Raw genomic sequence first — 24,854 nt, 5'->3', positions numbered from 1 at the left:
AATAAAATAAAATAAAATAAAAATTCACACGGAACCAAAAAGAACCTGAATAGCCAAGGCAATCCTAAGGAAAAAGAACAAAGCTGGAGGCATCACACTATCTGACTTCAAACTATACTTCAGGGCTATAGTAACCAAACAGCATGGTACTGGTACAAAAACAGACACATAGACCAATGGAACAGAACAAAAAGTCCCAAAAATAAGGCCACATACCTACAACCATCTGATCTTTGACAAAATGGACAAAAACAATCAATGGAGAAAGGACTCCCTATTCAACAAATGGTGCTGGAATAACTGTCTAGCCATGTGCAGAAGACCAAAACTGGACCCCTTTCTTACACCATATACAAAAATCAACTCAAGATGAATTAAAGACAAATGTAAAACCTGAAACCATAAAAACCCTAGAAGACAACCTAGGCAATACCATTCTGGACATACCACACAGCTATTAAAAAGAACAACATCATGTACTTTGCCAGAACATGGATGGAGCTGGAGGCCATTATCCTTAGCACACAAACGTAGGAATAGAAAGCTAAATACTGCATGTTCTTACTTATAAGTGGGAGCTAAATGATGAGAACACCTGGACACACAGACGTGAAGAATACACACTGGGGTCTACCTGAGGGTGGAGGGTGAAAGGAGGGAAGAGGATCAGGAAAAAGAACTAATGAGAACTAGGCTTAATACCTGGGTGACAAAAAAAAAAAAAAATACCTGGGTACCACAAACCCACATGACGAATTCACCTATATAATAAACCTGCACATGTACCCCTGAACTTAAAAGTGAAAAAAAAAAAAAAAAATTACCCGGTCTTAGGTATTCTGTTATGGCAGCACAAAAGGGACGAAGACAAGCAGTAACAGTGTTTTCCGAACTGCAGTATTCTTAGTGTTTAGCACACTACAAGTATTTCAATATTATAAACAAGTCATCAAAATACTAGAGCAAAACTCATCACAAAGTCCACCTTACTTTGTTCTCCTTGGAATACAGACATGAAAAGCCTAAGGCACAGAGAGCTGGCAAAGGAATGGATTGCTAAAGGAACTGCTTTGTAATAGTACACAGTAGGTGCTTTCTTTGTCATATGCTTTTTTTTTAAGAGACAGAGTCTCCTCACCCTGTTACCTAGGCTAGTCTTAAACCCCTGGGTTCAAACAGTCCTCCCACCTCTGCTTCCCAAAGTGCTGGGATTACAGGCATGAGCCACTGCGCCCAATCATAATTTTTTAATGTATATTTTCATTAAAGGGACATAGTAAATTTCCCACGAATGGGAATGGACAAAAACAATCAATGGAGAAAGGACTCCCTATTCAATAAATGGTGCTGGAATAACTGTCTAGCCATGTGCAGAAGACCAAAACTGGACCCCTTTCTCACACCAAATACAAAAATCAACTCAAGATGAATTAAAGATGAATGTAAAACCTGAAACCATAAAAACCCTAGAAGACAACCTAGGCAATACCATTCTGGACATAGGACAGGCAAAAATTTCATGGCAAAAATGCCAAAAGCAATTGCAACAAAAGCAAAAATTGACAAATGAGATCTAATTAAACTTTTGATATTAGGCAATACAGCTGATAGAACTATGTTTAACAAAATACTAATTTAATAAATGATTGGTAACTTATAAGCAACTTTTCAGATCAATTTAAGAAGCAGAAAGAATAATGAAGGGTGATATTATATTCCTCCAATACTGGGAAAGCATGATACTTTTTGGATTAATATTCCTTTTTTAGTTTCTGAAAATGTGACTGTAAAAGAGATTTCTCTGTTTTAAATACGATCAGCCAAGAGGCTTCTTGACTCTCTAACCTGTGTCCCAGTTAGAAAGCACTGTATTATCTCAAACAAATATAAACTTTGATAGGTACAGTATAACTCTTTTCTATTTTGTATGTTTAACAGGGTCTCAGTCTGTTGCCCAGGCTGGAGTACAGCGTGCAATCAAGGCTCACTGCAGCCTCAACCTCTGGGTCTCCAGTGATCCTCCCACCTCAGCCCTCCAGGAGCTGGGACCACAGGCTCACACCACTACGCCCAGCTAATTTATGTCTTTTTTGCAGAGACGGGGTTTTTGCCATGTTGCCCAGGCTGGTCTTAACTCCTGAGCTCAAGGGATCCACCTGCCTCGGCTTCCCAAAGTGCTGGGATTATAGGCTTGAGCCACCACTGTGCCTGGCCATAACTTTTTTTTTAAGTAATCTAGGTCCAATGCTTCATCCACTTTGGATCTAAAAGTTTCTAAATTCACTTATTCCACTATTCAATTAAACCTTTTGAAAATTAGGCACTTATTTCCTGATGTGGCAGGATTAAATTTAGACGCTTGGGTGAATACGAGTCTTATCTCTCAAGCCATCACTTTTAATTGGCAGCATGTAAAAAGATAACACAGAGTTTTAGTTGACATCAGAGTCTATTGCCATGGAAATATAAACATAGGTTTGTATTAAGCTTGTCTCAGAGCAAGTTTTAGGACTGTAGAGAGACTGGAAGAGAGACAAGAAGTCAATTTTATTAAAAATTTATCCTCTAAATGTTGTAGTGCCCTAGGAGATCAGACCCTCAGTGATCTCATCCAGCCTCATGGCTTTAAATACCATCTATACACTGATGACTCTGAAATTTATATCTCCGGGTTGGACCTCTCCTTGGAACTCCAAACTCTTGTATCTGTCTTCTTGACCTCTTCAGTTGGATGTCTAGTAGGTACCTCAACCCTCCCATGTCCACTCTGTGCCCCTGATACAGCCCTCTCCCACCCAACTTTCTCTGCACACAATCTTCTGCATTTTAGTAGAGGTCAATTTCCTCTTCCAGTTGCAGAGGCTGTAGCACTTAAGAGTAATCCTTGACAGATCTCTTACTCTGCAGCATATCCTGTCAACTCTACTCCAAAAATATAATCAAAAGATGCTTTCTCTCCACTTGCACTGCTTTCCAGCTACCATCATTTCTTGCCCAGACTGTTGGGAGTGACTCTCAATTTGTCTCCCTGCTTCTGTATTTGCCTTCCTTCATGCTATTTATTCTCACATAGCCCTTAGAGAGATCCTATTAAAATCAAAATAAGATTATGCCACTCCTCTGCTCAAATCCTCCACTAGCTTTTCATCTCATGCAGAGTATGACTCAATGTTCTTTAATCACTGATTGCTCTCTCCTGACTCCTTTCTTCTTCTTCAGCCACACTGGACCCCATGTTCTTCACTGAACAGGGCCTTCGAGTATGCTATCCCCTCTGCCTGGAATGCTCTTCCCTCAGATTATGACTTGTTTTCCTTCCTCCTTTAGGTCTTTACTCTAAATGACCTTTTCAGCGAGGCTTTCTGAAGCCAGTAATCTAAAGTTCCTATTCCCATCCCTCTTTACATGTTTAATTTTTCTCCTTAGCTTTTATCTAACATACTATGTATTTATCTTATTTCTACTGATATTGTCTTACTAGAATGTAAACTTCATGAGGCAGGGATTTTTGTCTGTGTTTTCACTGCTGTATCCTCTGCACATCGGGAAGTGCCTGGCACACACTATAAATTCAATAAGTATTCCTCAAATGAATAATTGAAAAAATGGGTGATACAGGTCATAAAAAAATAAGGATTACTAATGAAAGCATGATTAACAAAGGCCTATGAGCCTAATGTCTAAAAATGTTCACACTTTTTTTTTTGGGGGGGGGAAATCTGTCTTTGGAAAATCTTTGACTTTATATCCCATAAGACCAGGGTTCATTTCTTGTATCTTCGTAGTGTGTAACTTTAGAGATGAGTGTTCAGGAAGGAAGAGGATAATGAGAAAAATATAAGTGAGTATTAAATAATTTCAATTGTTTGTCATGCTGTATGAGCTAATGATTTTTAAAAATTATTACTACATAGGACTTATTACTCATAGCTGACTGAAATTAGAAATGAAAAAAAACGGTTATTCATTGATTGAATAGCAGTGTCTGGCATACAGTAATGTAATATATAAAGTAAGTTGGGCTTGGATGCCATCCAAAAGGGCTTAGCTATTGAAGCAGTTTTATTTCTGAAGTGATACTAAAGAATAGGCATGGGTGTCCAGGTTAGTTACAGTTAAATTTAGGAATAAGGCACAGTAATAAAGATATTATCTTTAGACTTGAAAATTATAAATTCTTAGTTGTTATTCCTTATCAGTTTATAAAGTTAACAATGAATGTACAGACTACAAGCTATCAAATGTACTGTAGATGAAAAGGGCAATAAACACTAGTCAGAGTTAGAGGTAGAATGATATAATGGAAAGATAAGAATTGGGGCCAGGCACGGTGGCTCACACCTGTAACCACTGCACTTTGGGAGGCCAAGTAGGAGGATAGCTTGAGCCCAGGAGTTTAAGACCAGCCTGGGCAATACAGCGAGAGCCCATTTAAAAAAAAAAAAAAAAAAAGAAAATATGTATTTAAAAGAATAAAAAAGAAAGGTAAGGATTGGGAAACCTGGGTAGCAGCCTTTACTATGCCACTCACTGGCTGTGTGATTTGGAGTAAGTCATTGAAGCTTTCTTCCTTATCTCACCTGTAAAATGTGAGGATACAATGATAGGCTTCAAAGAGTCTCTGAGAACTCAGTATTGTAGGATTTTTTACTTCAAGCTTAACCACTGTGGTAGCAAAAATAACATACTCTCTGCTCCCCTATCGCAAAGGATGTCCACATCCAAATCCCCAGAATTTGTGAATATGTTGTTACATGGCAAGGGGAAATTAAGGTTCCTAATAAGCCACCATAAAATAAAGAGATTATCCTGAATTATCTGGTTGGGCCTAACATAATCACAAGCATTCTTATAATGTAGAAGAGGGAGCCAGAAGACTGGGGGTCAGAGTGATGTGATGTGGGAAAGACCTGAACAACCATTGCTGGCTTTGAAGATGCAGGAAGTGGCCACGATGAACCAAGGATGTGGGCAGTCTCTGGAAGGTGGAAAAGGAAAGAAAACAGAGCCTCCTCTAGAGTCTCTAGAATGGAGCTCAGCCCTGCTGTACCTTGATTTTAGCCCAGTGAGACCCGTATTAGACTTCTGACCTCCAGAACTGTAAAAAAAATAAACTTGCATTACTTAATTATTAAGTTTGGTAATTTGTTACAGCAGCAGTAGATAACTAATATAATCATGATACTAACTGTAACCAGAAAAGTTGCACCCAAGTTTATCACAGATGCAGGGTTTTAAATGAAAATCCTATACTCTGATTTCTGTGAAGATCTTCAGAGTCATAAGTAATGAGAGACCATGAAAAGTTTGTTGAAAAGCTGTGGGAATTAGTAGAGAGGGTCTATACGGGAATAAAATTTTTACTAATGATTTTACTAATGATTTTTTACTAACGATTTTACCAATCATTAGTTAAAATTTTTACTAATGATTTTACTAATCATTAGTGAATCATTAGTAAAAATTTTAACCAATGATTTTACTAACCATTAGTAAAATTTGTACTAATGATTCATGTGAAGAAAAGAAACTTGGATATTTTATGAAGGAAAGAATATGGGCAAGAGGAGAAATTCTTCTCTGGGCTTCAGTTTATTTATCTAAAAACCGAAGGACTAGAATAAACAATTTCCAGATTTTTCTAGCTCTGAAATAAGATTTTAAACCCTGATGGATGGATGCTAAAATGGGCCTTTGACACCACTCCCCTACCCCACCCCACAAAGTACTATAGTTATTTTTAGTATCCGATGGTCAAGCTTCACAGAAAGTTCTTAGTTTGGTAACAAGGAAATGGCTCTGAATTTTAACCCTGACACTTTTATTCAGGTAGTATGTATGAGAAAACTTAATTTTCTTTTCTTTTTCTTTTTTGTTTTGAGATGGAGTTTTGCTCTTGTCGCCCAAGCTGGAGTGCAATGGCGCGATCTCGGCTCACTGCTACCTCCACCTCCCAGGTTCAAGCAATTCTCCTGCCTCAGCCTCCTGAGTAGCTGGGATCACAGGCGCCAGCTACCACGCCCAGCTAATTTTTATATTTTTAGTAGAGATGGGGTTTCACCATGTTGGCTGGGCTGGTCTCAAACTCCTGACCTCAGGTGATCTGCCCACCTTGGCCTCCCAAAGTCCTGGGATCACAGGTGTGAGCCACTGCACCTGGCCCACTTTAGTTTTCTTACTCTTCTGCCACTTTACATATAAAATCACGGTAAACATTTAGCTAGGTGGATTTCACATGGGATGATCATTTTAGATGAAAGTTTACTGAAGATTTATTCTTTATGTAACTAAACTTTATGAATTTTTGATGAAACTTTTTCTAAAGTGAAATACATGTCCTATTTTTATACAAAATTTAACAAGTACCATAAAACCTTTTATTGAAAAGAGTCATCACCAGTAAAAGCAATTGCTATATTGTGTTGTAAACACAGCGATGTTCTTTCTACACAGGTGTCTGTAATCTATGGCCTGCAGGATGTTCTTGTAAGGCTTGGGAGGTAAGAATGGTTTTTACATTTAAAAAATGTTGTTAAAAAAATGTGACCTAGACCATACATGGCTTGCAAAGTCTAAAATATTTACTATCTGGCCCTTTACAGAAAAGTTTACTGACTCTTGCTCTAGAAAAAGATGTATAGGCCTCTTCAACAAATGTCTCCAACTAGATTCAATTTTATGCTCTGTCACCAAAGGAAAGTATTTTTATCTTGGCACAGTGTCTGACAAAATAGTTCTAATATTTGTGGAAAAATAAAGGTCATTGATATTTAAAATTCTTTTGTTGCTTCTTCTTGTTACATAGTCTCCTACTCACCCTCAAGTTTTCATCAGTCACTATAACTGCCTCTAGCAGTCTCTCCTCTCTACTCCCACCTTTCTACTCTCAGTGGAAATTTGGCAACACAGCTTATATATATTTTAAGGTAAGGTTAAATTGGTTACATGAAGACCCTAGACCTACTTTTTGAGTAGAATACAGGTGGTTTGGTGCAGCAATTTGGTGACTTATTTTGATTGCCCCAAGGCTTTTTTGTTTAGTTCCACGTTCTCTAATACCCTTTGGAAAAGCAACATTTCAGGACAGATGAGGTGTTACTGTAGTATACCTGATCATTTTTATAACATAAAAGTAGCATTACATCTGAAAAGATATTCATCAAAAGACTGAACTGCAGTAATTGGAGTGGTAGGATTTTCTTGGAATATCTGAATTTATTACTACTTTTACAATGAACATACATTACTTTTATAATCAGAAAAGCTACCTTAATTTTAAAGAAAGATAAATCAGAAGGATCTGTCTACCCAGTCTTACTGACCTAACTCAACAATTTTCATTTGCCATATTTTCTATCATAATTTGATCACAGTTTTTAGTGGTTGTAAATACTGTGTTTATGTTTTTATTTTGATTCATACCTGCCTTGCTGAAAAATACGCTGTAAATATAAAATACCGCAGTAATGCCGACAATCAACATGGGGAAAGCTGACAGACTTTTTTTACTTCTGCTCGACTCATTATTTTATACAATAAGCTCAGACGAATAATATCCAAATTGGATAATGTTACGCTTGACAAAACACTTTACTTCATTTAGTCCTCACAACAACCCTGTGAGGTAGGCACATTCTCGGAGGTAAAATGACATAGGCAAAGTTCCCTGGCTCGTTTGGGGAAAGGCTCAGCAGCCGGGCCAAGAAAGGTCTTTGGGGAGCGCTTTTAGTAATATTAGAGCTTTCACTAAACCCTGGCCTCTTATGTCCCCTCCCCTGAGATTTACCTTTACAGACTCAAATTCTTTCACGCCGGGAAGGCAGGCTGAGGGCTGCGAAAACCTGCAGCTCATACCCAAAGCTAGCACGGTCTATCGCTGGAGATCCAGCGCCCAAGAGCTCCGCCGGGCGCATAGCGCACGGCACACCTCCTCCCCCAAGCCGCAGACTCAGTAACTCGCCCCGGACTAACCTGACCAGGTCGGTCATGCAGGAGCCCACCACTACCACCGCCGCCACCTCCTCCTGCCACTGCCTCCAGGGTTCCCCAGACGCCGCCATCGCTCAAAGGTGCTGCTGTCCAACCTGGACGCTGACCTCTGCCCTTTGCCTAACCCTGTAACCAGAGACGCCGCTCCTGCCTTCCCTAACGACGCGGGCCTTTCAGACGCCTACGCGGGTCGCCCACCTGACTGCCCGAAATCACCCCGCCCACCAAGTGTCCCCCCTTCTTCCTGGAATAGTCTCCGTGCACAGCCTCACGTAACAGGGCCCTCCTGATATGGCAAGACTCCCCGCTCCTCGCCACTCACAGGGCAGGCATTGAGGAAGGAACTGTCAGGCACCGCGGGGACGCCTTTCCGAGCGCCCGGCTCGGCGCGGCGCGGGGGCGCGCACGCCGCCCAGCTCTGGGGCCGCAGAGGGGGCGGGGCGGGACGTCCAGGGAGTGCGCACGCATCCGGCCCGCGGCGCGCGCGCAGGTCGGTGCGTCGGTCGGGGGCGCGCTCGGGTACCTGTACCCCACGTAGTCGCCGGTTACCGATCGGACTAAGTTCCAGGTACCTGGACTGGGGCTGGTGCGGGGAGGTTGGATCCCGAGTCGCACAGGTGGCGTGGAGAACCGTGGTTTAAATATGGCCAGGGGACTCGCCTCCTCTTCCTATGGGGAAGGCCCCCGTTCCAAAGATGCCCTTCTCATCCCCAACACGCTGATCCCCTCAAGAACGAGCCCCCAAGGGCAGATGCGTCTCTTTCTCCATGTATGGCCCATCCCCTGGTCCCTGTAAACCCCGAGTATTAGTCCCTTGTTGCCTGATGAGGGGAACCATACAGTTTGGGAGAGGGGAGAGTGTCCCTTTTAAGACGTCCCCTAGAGTGGGGTGGTCATTCTTCGGGTCTGAGCTAGTTTGTTTTTCTCGAATGTTGCCCCTTGGGGGAAATTGCTTCCACAGTGTAACTTCCCTCGTGCGCTGTATGACGTCGACGTGACGCAGCAGGATGCCACCCCTTTCCGTTCCATGACGTCAGCAGGGCACATGTTTCCGTGTTTGTCATCTATTTTTAATTGCAAGAACCTGGATGGCGCTTTAGACGTCTTTGTAATCCCCAGGCCTCTCATCAAAGGACCTTTTGTAACTTTATTTTGGGGTAGCAGACCCTTGCAAAAATTGTAATTTTGCATTTTCCTTTTGCAATACGTCAAAATCAGGAAATACAAATTGCAGGAGAAGCATTCAGGTGACTCTGACCACCATAAATATTTGTATATCTGGGGTGTATTATAGTGCTGCCATGCGTAAGAGTTGCTACCGGTGGTGACTCCCTGTCCATGTACCCAGTTCACTGCACCAAAGGACCAGTGTTTTTGGCTAAGTGACCTCTGATTTTGGAGTCATTGTATTCCAGCCCCCCTTGTTGTTGTTGTGTGTTTTTTTTTTTTTTTTTTTTTAAGAGAAGTCACACCTCCTCGTGGTTGAAATAGATTTTAAAACTGCGTGCGTGAAACCTTGCACTGTCAAAAAATAGTATTATGGCTGCCCTAGAAATAAAGAGAATTCATTCCCTAAGGTGTCATTCTAAAGTCACGACCGTTGCTGAATTAGAATGTATTGGTGTCACTTTTAGTATGGTTTGGCTTCTAGAGCAAGGTTGTTCCTTTTAACATTTGTCTAGTGAATCACTCAGAACAGGTTCAGCAGTAGCCCAGCAATAGTCCAGTGTGTTTTTAGTGGTAAAGCAATCATTTGTTTAAATTTGTTACTTTTTGTCTGTTCACATTTTATAAGATACACGCTTTAAAAAATCACTTTGATGCTTTTCTCTTTGGTGATCGAAGTTATCAACGTTTATTTGAGAGGAAGATGGGTATGGTGGACTTGGAGAAGCCGGATTCAAATTCTGATGCTTCAACTTCCAACGTTCAACAAGTTACTCTGTTTTGTTGAGCTTTAATTTTCTATTTGTCAAGTTTCTTTAGCTTCCATTTGTCAAATGGGAACAATTATTGTTCTCAGGGAACAGAGTTGGGGGGAAGTAAATGAAATTACAGATAGAGGTGAGTAATATAATGCCTGATAGCTGGTAGATAGATGTCTAGAATGTGTTGGTTCTGTTTCCTTCTTTTGTAGAAACAAGAGATAAAGTAATAATAGGTACTGTGGGAAAAAACACAGAAGAACAATTTTGTAATATAGGTGAGACCCTTTTGCTTTTTTGTAACATGGGTATATTTGTACTTAGCATATGACTTTGATAAGCATCCCTTCAAGAATTGTGACATAGACATGAAGGTGGAAATGTTGGCGAATGGAAAAAAATAGGCTTCAAAATTATGATGTGGATTAGTATACTGTTCAGAATCAAATGATAATAATTACCCATATTATCTGCAAAATGGGAATTAAAATTCTTTCTTTACTACCTCAGGCTTGTGAAGATCAACTGCAGTAGTATATATGGACGCTCCTTATAAGTGATAAAACATTTTAAAAAGTACATGATTTTTATGATTGGTAGTATAGTGTTAGATGTTTAGTCTTACTTTGAAATGAGAGAATAGTTGGGGGGGGTCATCTGTTAAGTGGTCAGAAGAAGAGCTTGTTTGATATTTACAAAAAGGATGATTTTGGAACTGAAGTATAAGTATAAAGGTGTTATAAGTATCTTGAAGATACTTCTGGGTGTCATCACTATATAGGGTCAAAGTGTTATTTTTTGAGCTATCAAATTAGCAAATAAATTTATTATTTACTATCTGAAATAATACATTGAAACAGGTTCTACTTTTCAACATTTATTTTAGCAAGGACTTGCAAGTTTTCATGTGGTATAATGTATGAAAACTAGAACCAGAACATCATTTACTGGTAACTTGCTGGAAATTAATTTTCTTTTGATGTGGCATTATTCTTTAAAATTGAGGAAGGAAACGATCATTTAAATCGACTTATTCCTCTGAAGGAAGAGGCTTTCATTTAGAAATCTATTAAGAAGAATTCGTGTACTCTCTCCCCCAGCCCCGTGAGTTTCCAGATAATTTAGATATGATGTATTGGTTCTACTTTTGTGGTTTTAAGTGTAAGGACTTAGTGCCTTAAAGTCAAATACCTTAAGATCCGTGTTAGTCTGTGTTGCTTGATAGCTGCATAGGTGATGTTTTCATAATTTAATTGTCAAGTAGATTTTTGCTATATCTATCCCTTGGATTTTGTTATGTCTATTCCCCTACCAAATTTTTTTTGGGGGGCACATTATCTTCTCTCCATACAGAAATATTTCTCTAACTTTTGTCCCCTTACTCATTTATTTATTAAAAAATGTTTATTGAGTGTTTAGCATGTGCCAGGTATTTCTGTTAAACCTTGGGGATTCAAAATGTAGTCCCTGCAGGGAAGAGATCACATAAACAGGTAGTTTTACTACATTGTGGACGGAAAGATTATTAAGAAAGGTATATCAGCAGTGGGCCGGGCGCAGTGGCTCACGCCTGTGATCCCAGCACTTTGGGAGGCTGAGGCAGGTGGATCATGAGGTCAAGAGATCGAGACCATCCTGGCCAACATGGTGAAACCCTGTCTCTACTAAAAATACAAAAATCAGCCGGGCCTGGTGGCGCATGCCTGTAGTCCCAGCTACTTAGGAGGCTGAGGCAGGAGAATCACTTGAACCTGGGAGGCGGAGGTTGCAGTGAGCCGAGATTGTGCTGTTGCAGTCCAGCCTGGCAACAGAGTGAGATTCTGTCTCCAAAAAAAAAAAAAAGGGTATATCAGCAGTAAATAATTTCTAGTAAGGAATAGTTGCAAGCAGGTTAGCCTGTTGTAGGGTTTTAATATGGTATTATCCATCAAGTGTTCACTCCTTGTGGGGACACAGAGGGAGAGATTGCTAACTCAGTGATGTGTGTGTTTTTGTGTTGGGATAGAGGATTGCTAGCAAGGGCTCCTTGGACTCAACTAAAATAGAACAAGCCAGTTGTGAGATAGAGTGGGACCACTTTAAGTAGAGTATGGCAGTGTAGAAATCAGCTTTGGGAAGGAAGAGGGAATTGTATTTCAGGGGTTCCTTCTGTTCCTGAAAAGCAGTGGTGTAGTCCCAGTCCTGAGTAGCTGAGCAGAAGTGAGGTGGTTTCTTCTGGAAGATCACTGGAAGAGGCTGCACTAGAGATGGGAAAGGAATTATTTATTCATGCAAGAGGAACTGCTGTATGCTGTCCAGTTTTCAGGAAGCGTGTTGTATCTAGTCCATTTGTAAGCCCTGATCATCATTCTCTCCTTCTACTTTCAGTGGTGATTTACAAGTCAAGTTAAAATGTCCCCAGAAGTGGCCTTGAATCGAATATCTCCAATGCTCTCGCCTTTCATATCTAGCGTGGTCCGGAATGGAAAAGTGGGACTGGATGCTACAAACTGTTTGAGGATAACTGACTTAAAATCTGGGTATGTACCAGAATGAGTTCAGTGAAAGTACCAGAACCAATTCAACCTTTACCTAATGACAGCCCTTCCTTACCAGACTCATAAAAATTGACCACGACAGAAACCCACCAAGTCATCATCTCATCATATTTTGATTCAGTTGGTTTTGTTCAGTTCTTGACATTTTATGTTTCAGGTTATTTTATTTGTGTTCTGGGTCATTGTTTTATGACTAGAATGTTCATGTCTTTTTTCTGTTTTTTCTTTGTGAAGAGCATGCCGTCAGAGTTTTAGAAGTGTGTTTTTCATTCATTGGCTTGTTTTCTTATTGTGTTTGCTGCAGTCCAGCAACAAACATATTCTGAATCTGATATCATTTGATAAACTCTCTTAATATGAAAATTATAAAAGCTAGTCAAAATGGGTCATTTCTCACAATGGGGTTGAAACAGTAAGATCTCACACCTAGAAATGTTGCATTAAAAAACAGATTTTTTTTTTTTCTGAAACAAATTTAGATTTACAAAAAAGTTACAGAAATACTACAGGAAATTAGCATTGTTATAATATTGTTAATTGTCCTACAGGTTTTATTTGAATTTCGCCAGTCTTCCCATTAATGCCTTTTTCTTGTTCCAGGATCCAATTATCATATCTCCTTAGTCTCCCCAACAGTGACAGTTCCTCAATTTTTCTTTGCCTGTCATGACCTTGATGCTTTTAAAGAGTACTGGCTACTTATTTTGTAAAATGTGCATCCACATGGGTTTGTCTAATGTTTTCTTTTTGTTAGAGTGAAAAATATGTTTTTTCCCAAGTGTAATACAGATGTGTTGTTGTACCATCCTCAGTGCATCAGATCAGGGAATATATGATGTCCAGATGCCTTTTTACTACTAAGTTAACTTTGATAATTTGGTTAAGTGATCACTGTAAAGTTAACTGATTTTTCTCCTTGTAATTAGTTAAGTACTGTGTTTTGCTGAGAGATGCTTTGAGACTTTGCAAATATCTGGTTTCTCATCATCCTTTTGTCCATTGATTTCAGCATCCATGGATGATTCTTGCCTCTAATTATTACTACTTTGATGCTTGTCTAAGAGTGCTTTTTCTCTTTTTCTCATTCTTCCCCATTTATTAATTTGAATTCTACTATGAAGAAACACTCTTCCTTTTCCTTCAGTTATTTATTTATTCAGTTATTTATTTATTCAGTTATTTACTTATGCCAGTATGAATTGTTAGGTATTTATTTTTCTCTGTGGGTTATAAATTAAATATTATTATCATTTATTTTGTTGGTCAGTTGTTCCAGCTTTTTGTCATTGAGAACTCTATCAAAGTGGCTTTTGTGTCCTTTTGACATATCCCCATCATTTTTGAGTACTTTCTTACTAGAAATGTTGCCTTTTTTTTAAAGATGGAGGAAATTTCATTGGACTCTGGGATTTGTGGGAGGCATAGGCATAGGCATTGGGCAGTAGGGCAAGTTTGCACGGGCCATGTTCAAGGTACCTTCTTGGATATGGCATCCACAAATGGAGCTGTTGGTATGGACAAAGATGCAGCCAGAAATCTCACTGACCTGGTCCAGGGCCTCCTCCTGAAGAACCTGCCATAGCTTGGGCTGGGGCAGCTAGCTTTAGAATGAGTGGGGCTCCTCGGGCATATACTGTACTACTATTGTCTAGTCTGGTCAGTATAGATAACAAAGATGATGGCTGGGGTAGGGGCAGCCTAGATTCCAGGTGGTAGAGTTGCTTCTTTCAAGGGCATCTACCTTTTGCCATTTCCCATCTCTTTCCACTTAGGTGCACCTGGAATCACTGGGCCAGGGCCCCATGCCCCGGTCTGGCAGCCAGATGTGCCGGTAGAAGCCTAGTCTCTGCAGAAACTCTTCTCTAAGAGTTAGTTCCATTACACACTTGAACCTTACCTTGGTTGGGCTGGTTCCAGGTGGAATTAAGTTGCGCCAGCATTCAGGCTAGTGGCTAGTGTATGTCAAAGTTGCCCCTTCTTCCACTGGTAGGTTTTATTATCTGTTGTATCTACCTCCTCCATGAAGTTCTCGTATATCTTGTCATAGAGGATGCCCACCATATTGTCCTCTTCACTAGACTCCAGCAACTGGGCCAGCAGCTTGTACCCAGCTGGGTCTGGAGCAGCTTGTGTCCAGCTGGGTCTGCACTGCTCAGCTGGGTCTGCCATTGCTTCCCAGGTGACAGGGCGCTCATGGTCTCTGTGAAAGATCTCTGGTGATGGTCATGTCAGTGTCTCTGTGGGTAGTACTTTTCACACATGTCCACCATGATGTCACATGAAGCTGATTTTTCAAGGTCCTTGGTCTGCACCCTCTCTGCATCCCGTAGTCTGGCAGGAGGCAAAGCAATGTGCATGTCAGTGTCTTGTCACAGTGGATGGTGCCCTTGTGTGTCTCCATTCATGGCAGTGCCATGAGGTTGCTGTGGGATCATTTGGGTAACAGGATGGACTCTGAGAGAAGCATGCAGTGCTGGGTTTGGAGGGGTGTTGGCAGTGGCGGCTGCAGCAGTAAAAGTAGAAATGCTGTATTCTTGATTCTCTTTCATCTTTCTCCTTGTTAGACTCTTTTGCCGTTTGCCATCTACACGTCTTGCTGTTGTTTGACTAAGCTAAAGACTTGGGTATCAGAATACTGACTTACATTCTTTAGTGGTAAGATAAAAAACTAAGACACTTCTTTGGAATAGTAGGATTCTTTTGAAAACATCTGATACTATCTTCAATTTCATTAATCAAATACTTACGGAGCATTTACTATTTGCTATCCATTTTGCTAGTGTTAGGTTAGTTCCTTTTTTGTTGAGGCAAGAGGATTTGGTAGAAAGAACTCTGGTGGAGTTGGTAAGAAGAAGGTTTTAACTTTTTTTTTTTTTTCTTCTAGAAGTTAACTATACACATTAGGGGATTTACAAATTAACTTGCATCCTTAGATAAGCCAGGGATTGGAAAGTGACTTTTTAGGCTTTTTTTTTCTTTTTTTTTTTTTTTACTGGTTTAGAATTTTTGCCATTTAGTCAAGCATCAGGCCTGGTGCTCAGACAGACTTCCCCAGCTTTTAAATGGTGGTAGGAAGTGGGGATTCTGAAATAGAGACTGCATGTAGGATTCATTCAGTCTGAATTTCCCACATTATTATAGACAATCTAGATACAGATTGGAGCCTCCTAAATTACAAAATGCTTTCTTTAGATGGACTCCATCTCTAATTGAAGTCATCAAGATCAGATCTCAAGAGGGTATTTTCCAGTTTTCCTCACTGTAATTTTTGGCCTGCAGAAAGTAGAGTGATGTACTTCCTTTACTGTGCTCATTTCTTCTCAGTTTGTGGTTTTGACTTTGATTTCCTCTTTCTGGGATCTTTAAATCAGTGTATTTTTCTTCTGGGTCTGAGAATAAAAAGATTTTCAGATGGATCACTGGATATTTCAGAGTAACTTTTCAGGTTTTCCCACACTTTCATGTTTCTTTCCTTCTCTGATTAAAAATAGCATCTTTATGTCTCCACTGTGCTCATCTCCTTTTTTCTGTGTTTTTGAAGGTTTAAAACTGTTGATCTTTTCATAAGTTCCTTTGGTTCAACAAGATTGTGCCTAATCCTGTCTATTTTCTTTTCCTTCCCACCTCAGGTCTTCTGGACCTATCCTATCTTGCATTTTACTGCTAGGAACAAACACTTTCTTCTTTTATTGGAATGGGGTGAGCTTGGAGAAAAGAAGGCATTTCAGATGTCCATTGATAGTCTTAAGTCTGTGTAGCCAGAGGCAGTTCCCATTTTCTCACTGGATCTCAGTTTTTTATCCATAAAATGAGCAATCAGATTAGATGACTAAGGTTTTTGCAGGTCAGAAGTCCTGCAAAAACACTCAAATGTCCATCAACTGATGAATGGATAAACAAATTTGGCATATCAAAAATAGAATATTATTTACCCATACAAAGTAATGAAGTACTAATTCACAGTACAACATGATGAACCTTGAAAACATTGTGCTAAGTGAGAGAAGCTCATTATAAAAGGTCACATAGTATATGATTCCATTTATGTGATGTGTCCAGAATAGGCTAATCCGTAGAGACAGAGAGTAAATTAGTGGGTGCCAGAGGCTGGGGGAATCAGAAGTGACTGCTTGAGTGTGGGATTTTGGAGTAACAAAAATGTTGTAAAATTAGTGGTGAAGGTTGCATCGCTTTGGGAATATATGAAGAATGATCAAATTGCACACTTTGCAGTTATTTTATGGTATGTAAATTACATCTCAGTAAAGCTGTCATTAAAAAAAAACACCGAACAACCTGAGTTGGGCACAGTGGTACAGGCTTGTAGTCCCAGCTACTCAGGAGGCTGAGACGGGTGAATCACTTGAGCCCAGGAGTTTGAGACCAGCCTGGGCAACATAGCTAGACCCCTTCTCTAAACAAAAATAAAGAAAAAAAATAAAACCAGCCCATCAACCGCGAATGTTCATTGACCTGAATGTATAGGATGTAGAAATAAATCTTTCTTTTTTAGCATGTCACAGACATTCTTTTCAGAGGTATTGAAGACCTGACAGGGGCCTGATGGCTAGTGGACTGCTGACTGGTGACTGGTATATGTAAAATGATATCAACCTGAGATTCTTACTCTTTGTATCAGTATCCTGAGAAACCAGTTGGCATTTATCAGCATGAAGTCCTTTGCTTCTTTTTCATAGATTCCCTTTTGAGTGTTCTCAAATTCCTGAATGTTTAGTTGAAGATTTAAGTGCAAATAGTGGGATCTGATGACAAATTTGAAATGAATCCACTAGCCCTAGCGTTTTTTTTTTTGTTTTTTTGTTTTTGAGATGGAGTTTCGCTCTTGTTGCCCAGGCTAGAGTGCAATGGTGCGATCTCGGCTCACTGCAACCTCTGCCTTCTGGTTTCAAGCGATTCTCCTGCCTCAGCCTCCTGTGTAGCTGGGACTACAGGTGCCTGCCACCACGCCTGGCTAATTTTTTGTAGAGATAGGGTTTCACCATGTTGTCTAGGCTGGTCTCAAACTCCTGACCTCAGGTGATCCACCCACCTTGGCCTCCGAAAGTGCTGGGATTACAGGTGTGAGTCACCATGCCTGGCCTAGTCCTAGCTTTTTCTGGACTAACTGCTTGAAAAATATGTGAAATTGCATTTAATGACATTTAATATGTATGGAATTTACTTTCTTTAGCTGCAAAAAAGAAATAAAAATATCTCTACCCACATTCATAAAATGATGTGAAAGGCCTTGTTAATCTGGAACATTATTGATGCCTTATATGTAGTACTTGTCTGAAAGATTCAGGGAAATTCTTTAGAAGTTCATTAACAATTCCTTCTTCAATCCTTCCATCAGCCGAAGTGTGAATTTCTCGTTTCTGCAACAAAACAGTGGCAGAGTTAGGGAAAAGAATGGCTTCTTTTGGGTGTGTCACTTTTGGCATTTACGTTTCTTTTAGATCTTCAGCAGACACAGTTATGAGAGGTAGGATCTACATGTCTAATTTCTATTAACTCAAAGAGGTATACCCTATAGGACACAGTATATATAAAAGGTATAAAATTAGGAGACAATTTTTAAAGGTCACAAGAAACAGTCTTGTTATTACATGTAGCCACTTGCCCTTGAAGAGATAAGGTCTAAGTATCTATATTCTAGATCTGGTTCATAGGTGAAATAGGCAAGAACCTAATCGAGGCAAGATTTCTTTCCTTTTTTTTTTTTAAATAGCAATTCATATATATTTCTCTAATGGTACCTAAATTTTTCTACTTTACTTAAGATTACGTATGTTTCTAAACCCCATTGCTAGGCCATCAGTATCTTAGGGGCCAAGTTCTTGTTTAATTTATGTTTATACCTCCTTAAGGTCTATCTTGGTACTTTTCACATGTAATGTAGTAAGTAGGATTTGAATGGATAAATGAATGAGTTAGATGTTTTCCTTGAGAAACTACTTGTTTTGGGGATCAGAGTGGTTTGTTCTTGTGGTTTGTAAGGATTTTTATTGGCCTGATAGTGTATTGCTTACATTCTGTTACGCATAATTCTTTTTAATGACATTCCCTGAAATGAGTTGACATTTTTGAAATTATAGTAGGCCGGGTGCAGTGGCTCACACCTGTAATCCCAGCACTTTGGGAGGCTGAGGCAGGCATATCACGAGGTCAGGAGATCGAGATCATCCTGGCTAACATGGTGAAACCCCGTCTCTACTAAAAATACAAAAAATTAGCTGGGCATGGTGGCAGGCACTTGTAGTCCCAGCTACTCAGGAGGCTGAGGCAGGAGAATGGCATGAACCCGGGCGGCGGAGGTTGCAGTGAGCTGAGATAGCACCACTGCACTCCAGACTGGGTGACAGAGCAAGACTCCGTCTCAAAAAAAAAAAAAAAGAAATTATATAAAGTGTATTATCTAATACTGGATTTACTCTTGTAGGTAAAATATAGACTGAGATCTGAAGGGACCAAATTGTTAATTTTAGAGAATTATTCCATGAGCTTACTGAATGTTTATTAGTTCTTCGCTCTGTGTTAATTTGATCACAAGCATGTGCTATTTGTAAGATGCCATATTTTGTCATTTTTAGTGATTTTTCTAATCTTGAAAATGTCTAAGTGTCTGTTCAGCATTCTGGAATGATGCCTGGCAAATACAACAGTGGGGAAAGCAGAGAGGCTCACTGCAACCTGTGGCAGCTGAGCCTCAGTATCTTTTTTCAGCATATTGCAGTGACTCAACCTTACTGGCACATGGCTGTGTTTGGGGCATCTGCTGTGACATCTCATCCGCCCACAACTACCTATTGCATTTTTTTTTGTCCATGTTCTGAATTTCATTACTCAGTTAAAAATAGATACTCAGTGTAAGTACTTGATTACTAAATAGACAGAACAGTTTTAAAGGATGAGTGCTGTAAGCTTTGAAGACTGATCTCAGTTTGGCTGCATGAGTTTCTCTAGCTGGCAATCTGAATCTTTATTAGCCTTGTGTCTGGAAGGAAGCTGCTGCCCTGGGAGGCAATAGTTTAATTTTTGTCTATTGCCGTACCACCTTGATTGCGCCCAATGTCGTCTGAAGATGGACAGTTTTTAATAATTTAGATTTAGTTGTTCACTTGACTTTTCTGTACTTTTCCCTGATCTCATTCCCCTTTTTCCCCGTGCCTGTCTTCATACTTTATATATTCATTATACATAAATATATTCCTCAACAGTATTATTTTGCATGTTTAAAAAGTTTGTACAAATGATATACTATATATATTCATCTATATCTTGCCCGTTTTGCTTAGTATAAAGTTAATGAGATTTATCTGTGTTGATATTTACAGCTTTGGTTCTTTCCTTTGCACTGATATTTTGTATTCCATTGTATGAATATACCCTTAATTTTAAATTAGTTCTTCTGCTGATTGACTGTTACACTGTTTAAATTATTTTTTTGACAAAGAGTGCCACAGTGAACATTCTCTCACATGTGCACGGGAAAATATGTATGAGAATATTTTCTGGGACAGTTTTTTGAACTGAGTGTATTTACCCATTAGTGGTTGTAAAATCAATTGAGTGAGTCACCCCAACATTAAAAAATGAATGAGAACAAAATGGAAACTCTCAGAATGTGTCACAGTAAGAATAAGCACTGTTTTGTGAGTTTTCATTTCAGTTAAATAAGTAAGTATGCGTATACTGGGTCATAATGAAAATATGTGTGATGATCAAAAAATTTGAAAGCTACCCATCAAAGGTATATTCCTAGAAATAGAATTACTAGCTCTTAAGATGTATACGTCTTCTATTTTATTAGATATTGCCAGATTATATAAATTTCCTTCCATCAGAAATGAGTTTCTACTATTCTATAGCCTCACCAGTAGTTGATATTGTCAGACTTACATTTTTGCCAAGCTGATGAGGTGTGACCTGGTATCTCATTATGGTTTTAATTCGTACTTCTGTGATTGCTATTGTAATAAAAAGTCTTTTAATATGCTTATTGGCAATTCAGATTTCTTCCTTTGGGATATCCTTTGTTCATCTTTTCAGTGGATTGTTTGTATATTTCTATAGATTTTAAAGAATTCTTTATATATTTTGGATACTGACCTTTTGGTAATTACATGTATTACAAATATCTGCAAAAGTCTGTGACATATATTCTTATTTTAGTGCTCCTGACATCCAAGAGTTTTGATTTTGATGAAGTTACATTCAACAGTATTTTCTTTTTTAGATTTGGATATATGTGCCTGTGTGCACATGTGCGTGTGTGTGTGTGTGAGAGTGAGAGAGTTTTAAGAAATCTGGGCCTATCCAAAAGGCACACATGTTTCTTTAATAATTTTAAAGTTTTCCTGTTTCCTTTTTTGGTCTTTAAATGGAAATTTATTTTTTCTATAATATGGAGTGAGATAGAGATATAGTGCCCCCTGCCCCCACCATATGGATAATTGGTTGACCTAGCCTCATTTATTGAGAAGGCCATCCTTGCCCATGGATGTCAAGTTTATATCACATATGGGCCTGTTGCCAGGCTTTCTGGTTTGGTCAGTCAGACTCATTGTCCTTGTGCCAGTTCCATACTTTCTTAACTATTACAGTCTTGTGAAATGTCATGATAGCCAGTAGGACAAATTCCCCCCTTCCATCTTGTTCTAATTCTTAAAAATTGTCTTGTTTAACCCCATGTTCTACATACCTTTTTGTAACCTCATTTAAATAGTTGTATACTGTTTCATTAGGAAACATACCATAATTTAGTTAACAAAAAAATCCTCTTTTTAATGAATTGAGAAAGATAAATGAAGGGAAATTACCCTGATGAGGGGCAAATTGAGAAGTGAAGGTTAGAGAAGCTCTCTCTGAGGAACTGAAATTTAAGTTGAATCATGAAATATATGAATATAGTAGTCCCCCCTTATCATTAGGGGATACGTTCCAAGACCTCCCCCATGGATGCCTCTAACCTCTGATGGAACTCTGTTGCCGTCAGTCAGAACATGTTTATGTTGGTGTCTTCCACCCACAAATTTAATGCCTTTTCTGTCTCAACTGAGCACGTAGCACACGCTGTAGCTGTTATTTTTGCAATTTGAGGTGCAAAGCAAAACTAGCACAAATTTCTTTTTCCTTCACAATTTCATGAATAGAAGATTTGTTTTTATGTTAGGTCTTAGCAACACCAGCATATGATTGTTTTTTCTTTCCTTATTAAGTCAAGAACTTTTACCTTTTTCCTTAACGGAAGCACTTTATGGCTTGTCGTTAGTGTATCCGAATTGCCAGCATCACTACTCTTGTGCTTTCCCGAAGCACTTTATTAAGTAAAATAAGGATTACTTGAAGTCAAGCACTGCTGTACCGTGGCAGTTGATCTGATCACCAAGACAGCGACTAAGTGACTAATGGGTGGGTAGTGTAGACAGCTATGCTGGACAGAGGGATGAGTCATGTCTTAGGCGGGACAGAGCTGGAAGGTGTGAGAACAATCTCAGAACAGCATGCAATTTAAAACTTACGAATTGTTCTGAAATTTTCCATTTAACATTTTCAGACAAACATTGCTTTTTCTTGACCAAGTGTCAAAGTTGGCCAAGGGTAACTGAAACCACAGAAAGCAAAACCATAGATAAGGGGGGACTACTGTACATCAAAAGTCTTAAATTTGCATGGTTCTTGGCCCAATAATTAACATTTTGCTGATACATAGGAATATATACATCCATATGGGCACATTTTATTTTACGGTCCCAGAGAAAGACCTCCAGATAATCAATCTGGCAATCCTCCAATAAAAAGGCCAGGATGCTGTTGATAACACTACAGTGAAGCTCAGTCGTTGACAACTCCACCCACGTATAAAGGGCTTCAAATTTACATGTTAAGAGATGCATTCTTTAACAGACATGCATAGCCAGAAATCATCAGTCTGAGGAAAGCCATCAACATGAAAGACAGAGAGCAAAACAGAGACAATGCAAGGTACAGAAGAATTTTTTTAAAGCTATAATTAATATCCTTGTAAAAATAAGAGAAAATACTGCATTCATGAAACTATGACAATATGCCTGTTGGGCCGACTTCTGTACCTGCCCAAATTATCAATCAAATTTAAAACTAGACATTTTCAGACTTTCAAGAACTCAAAAAGTTTATCTCCTTTTCTCCCTTTCTTAGGATGCTAGTGGAATATATGTTCCAACAAAGCAAGAAGGTAAAACAAGAAAATAAGTGATTCAATACAGGAAGGGAAGACCTAAAATAATAGCTGTATGGCAGACCTAGAGAGCAATCAATACAGTTAAAGCAGTTCTTCCATACTGCACACCTACTGTTAACTGTTTTACTAGATGTTTTATCATTTAGCTGCTATTGTGTAGGAATTCAGTTGTTTATTGGCATATATGAAAGCAAACATAGAAGTTAGATTGAAGTAGAATCAGAAGAGACATTGGAAAATTTACTCAATAGTTCAACAATCTTTTATCAGAACACTTAAGATGACTTTGGAGAAAAGAAAAATAGCCAGGACCAGAAGAAATAAAGCAAGATTTGACTGGGGAGGGTCAGATATGGGCAGAAGCTGGAAGTCAGATTGAACAGGGGTTGGAACACAGGGAGCTATCTTTAGAGGGGTTGTGTGGCAGGTTAATGTGATGGTAAGCATGTAGGTTTTTCAGTCAGTAAGGTCTGAGTTTGTATCCTAATTCTACTGCTTACAGCTTAATGACCTTTGATAGGTCACATAACCTTTTGGTGCTTCAGTTTTCTCTTAAATGGGGGGATGACATTAATGATCTTATTGTGTAGTTATGGGGGTGAAATGAGATAATTCATATAAAGCACTTACAATAGTGCGGGGTCATAATGTTCAACAATGGTGAGTGATACTGTATGTTATATATAATAAATAATATGTAGTATGATACATCATTATTTCACTGTGTTATTGTTGTCACATTGTTATTTTAGAATCAGGGCGTCTATAAAGAGTGTCCATGCAAGCAGCATAACAGGAACTATTGACTAAGACCCAGGCAAGCAGAGCAAAACAGGAGTTCACTCTCATCTAACAAAACTCAGAGAAATCATGTAGCAGAAATGGATGGGAGATCCAGAGATTTTTAATTCTGAGATAACCTTCTATCCTTGTTCATTGCTTTTTGCAAGTCTACGGAGGCAGGAGAAAAATCACCATGGCTTACTTTGACCCTGCAGGTGGATGAAACTTAGAATATTTGATTAGGTTGAAAAATGAATGGGCATGAAGATGCCAACTGTTTTAGCAGATAGAACTTAAGAGTTTTTAACAGTCATTAGAGATTGAACACTGATTGTCTTGAGCAGATACATGCAACAGTTCTTAACAGAGGGTTGAAGAAGCCTCTTAAGTTAGATAGTGCAGGGAGTTCTGTCTGAGGATGAAGGGCATAAGCAGTGGGCTGTTGAACTCTGCTAGTGTGGCGAGTGTGTGGGGTCATAGATGTTCAAGAATTTTGCCTGGAGCTTAGGGTGTTTATCTAGGTACCAGAACATCTGGAAACTCAGTGAACAGCGCATGGTGTTGATATTTTACGTGTTTTACTGAGGGCAGGATGTCCATCAGGAAGTATTCCTTGGGATTGCTAACCAGAAGGAAACACAGGTTCCCCGTACTCCTCATATCCCAGCGCATATTCTTTTCTTCCCTTAGATCCTTACCCTGGGTAGCTAGCTGCCTGTCTAGACTTTTTGTGATCATAATAGTATAAAATACAGTAATATAAATAATTTTAATTAAACAGTTTATGAGCCTTTGAACATTACAAAGTGCTCTTGCATATGGTGTTTTATGGCCTTTTATATTTTGTACTTAAGATTGTAAGTGGTGGTGTTGGCCTTAACCCAGTGAAGTCTGAAATCACTTTGGGAACTTTGACTAGGCTTCCAGAGTCTGGGGTAGTAAGTGCCAGGATAAATTTGGGTCTGGGATTTTAGGTGGTTCTGATCTTGGGCTTTTCATGCCCTCCAATGACTTCATTTTAGGGTGACTTCATTTGGTATGGAGGTTGATGTAGGGGAAGAGGTGAAGGGAGGTATCCAGTCTAATGCATAAAGAAAAGTGAGTAGAAAATTCATCTAGTCTATTCCTGGCTGCACTTTACATTGTTCAAAGGAAAAAAAAAAATCACTCCCACTGTTGTCTTTTGCCCCTTCTATTGTGTACAATTTAGGTAGTATTTTTGGATTAGTTTTTGTTTTATTAGGATGACAGATTTACGAAATGCTTTGAGTTTGGAAGATAGGTGAGGGTTTTTTTTTTTTAGTACAGGTTAATATGCATCTACATTTGTTTTAGGGCTTCAAATTAATTATTCTTATACCATCACTCATACATTAAAAGTTTCCTTATGCTTAC

General features: G+C 39.2%; 2 protein-coding genes across 9 annotated transcripts in view; one reads left to right on the top strand and one right to left on the bottom strand.

Moving 5' to 3' along the window:
* RBKS (ribokinase) overlaps positions 1 to 8,443 on the bottom strand; it is a 123,003-nt gene extending 114,560 nt beyond the window's left edge. For both annotated transcript variants that reach the window (XM_011972579.1, XM_011972580.1), the window contains exon 1: positions 7,972 to 8,443. In XM_011972579.1, coding sequence (XP_011827969.1) covers positions 7,972 to 8,060 — 89 coding nt within the window. In that variant the 5' untranslated portion in view covers positions 8,061 to 8,443. The remainder of the gene's footprint in view (positions 1 to 7,971) is intronic.
* BRE (brain and reproductive organ-expressed (TNFRSF1A modulator)) overlaps positions 7,719 to 24,854 on the top strand; it is a 512,734-nt gene continuing 495,598 nt past the window's right edge. For 4 of the 7 annotated variants that reach the window (XM_011972586.1, XM_011972584.1, XM_011972583.1 and 1 more), the window contains exons 1-2: positions 8,330 to 8,557; positions 12,282 to 12,433. In XM_011972586.1, the coding sequence (XP_011827976.1) occupies positions 12,306 to 12,433 (128 nt within the window). In that variant the 5' untranslated portion in view covers positions 8,330 to 8,557; positions 12,282 to 12,305. Of the gene's footprint in view, positions 7,980 to 8,329; positions 8,558 to 10,126; positions 10,193 to 12,281; positions 12,434 to 24,854 lie in introns of those variants that run through there. The other 3 variants (XM_011972585.1, XM_011972588.1, XM_011972582.1) reach the window with 2 other exon arrangements.

Source organism: Mandrillus leucophaeus, unplaced genomic scaffold (genome assembly GCF_000951045.1).
Source record: "Mandrillus leucophaeus isolate KB7577 unplaced genomic scaffold, Mleu.le_1.0 Scaffold13, whole genome shotgun sequence".
In the NCBI taxonomy this organism is placed as follows: Eukaryota; Metazoa; Chordata; class Mammalia; order Primates; family Cercopithecidae; genus Mandrillus; species Mandrillus leucophaeus.
The sequence above is the reverse complement of the archived record's forward strand: the minus strand, read 5'-3'. Positions and strand labels throughout refer to the sequence as shown.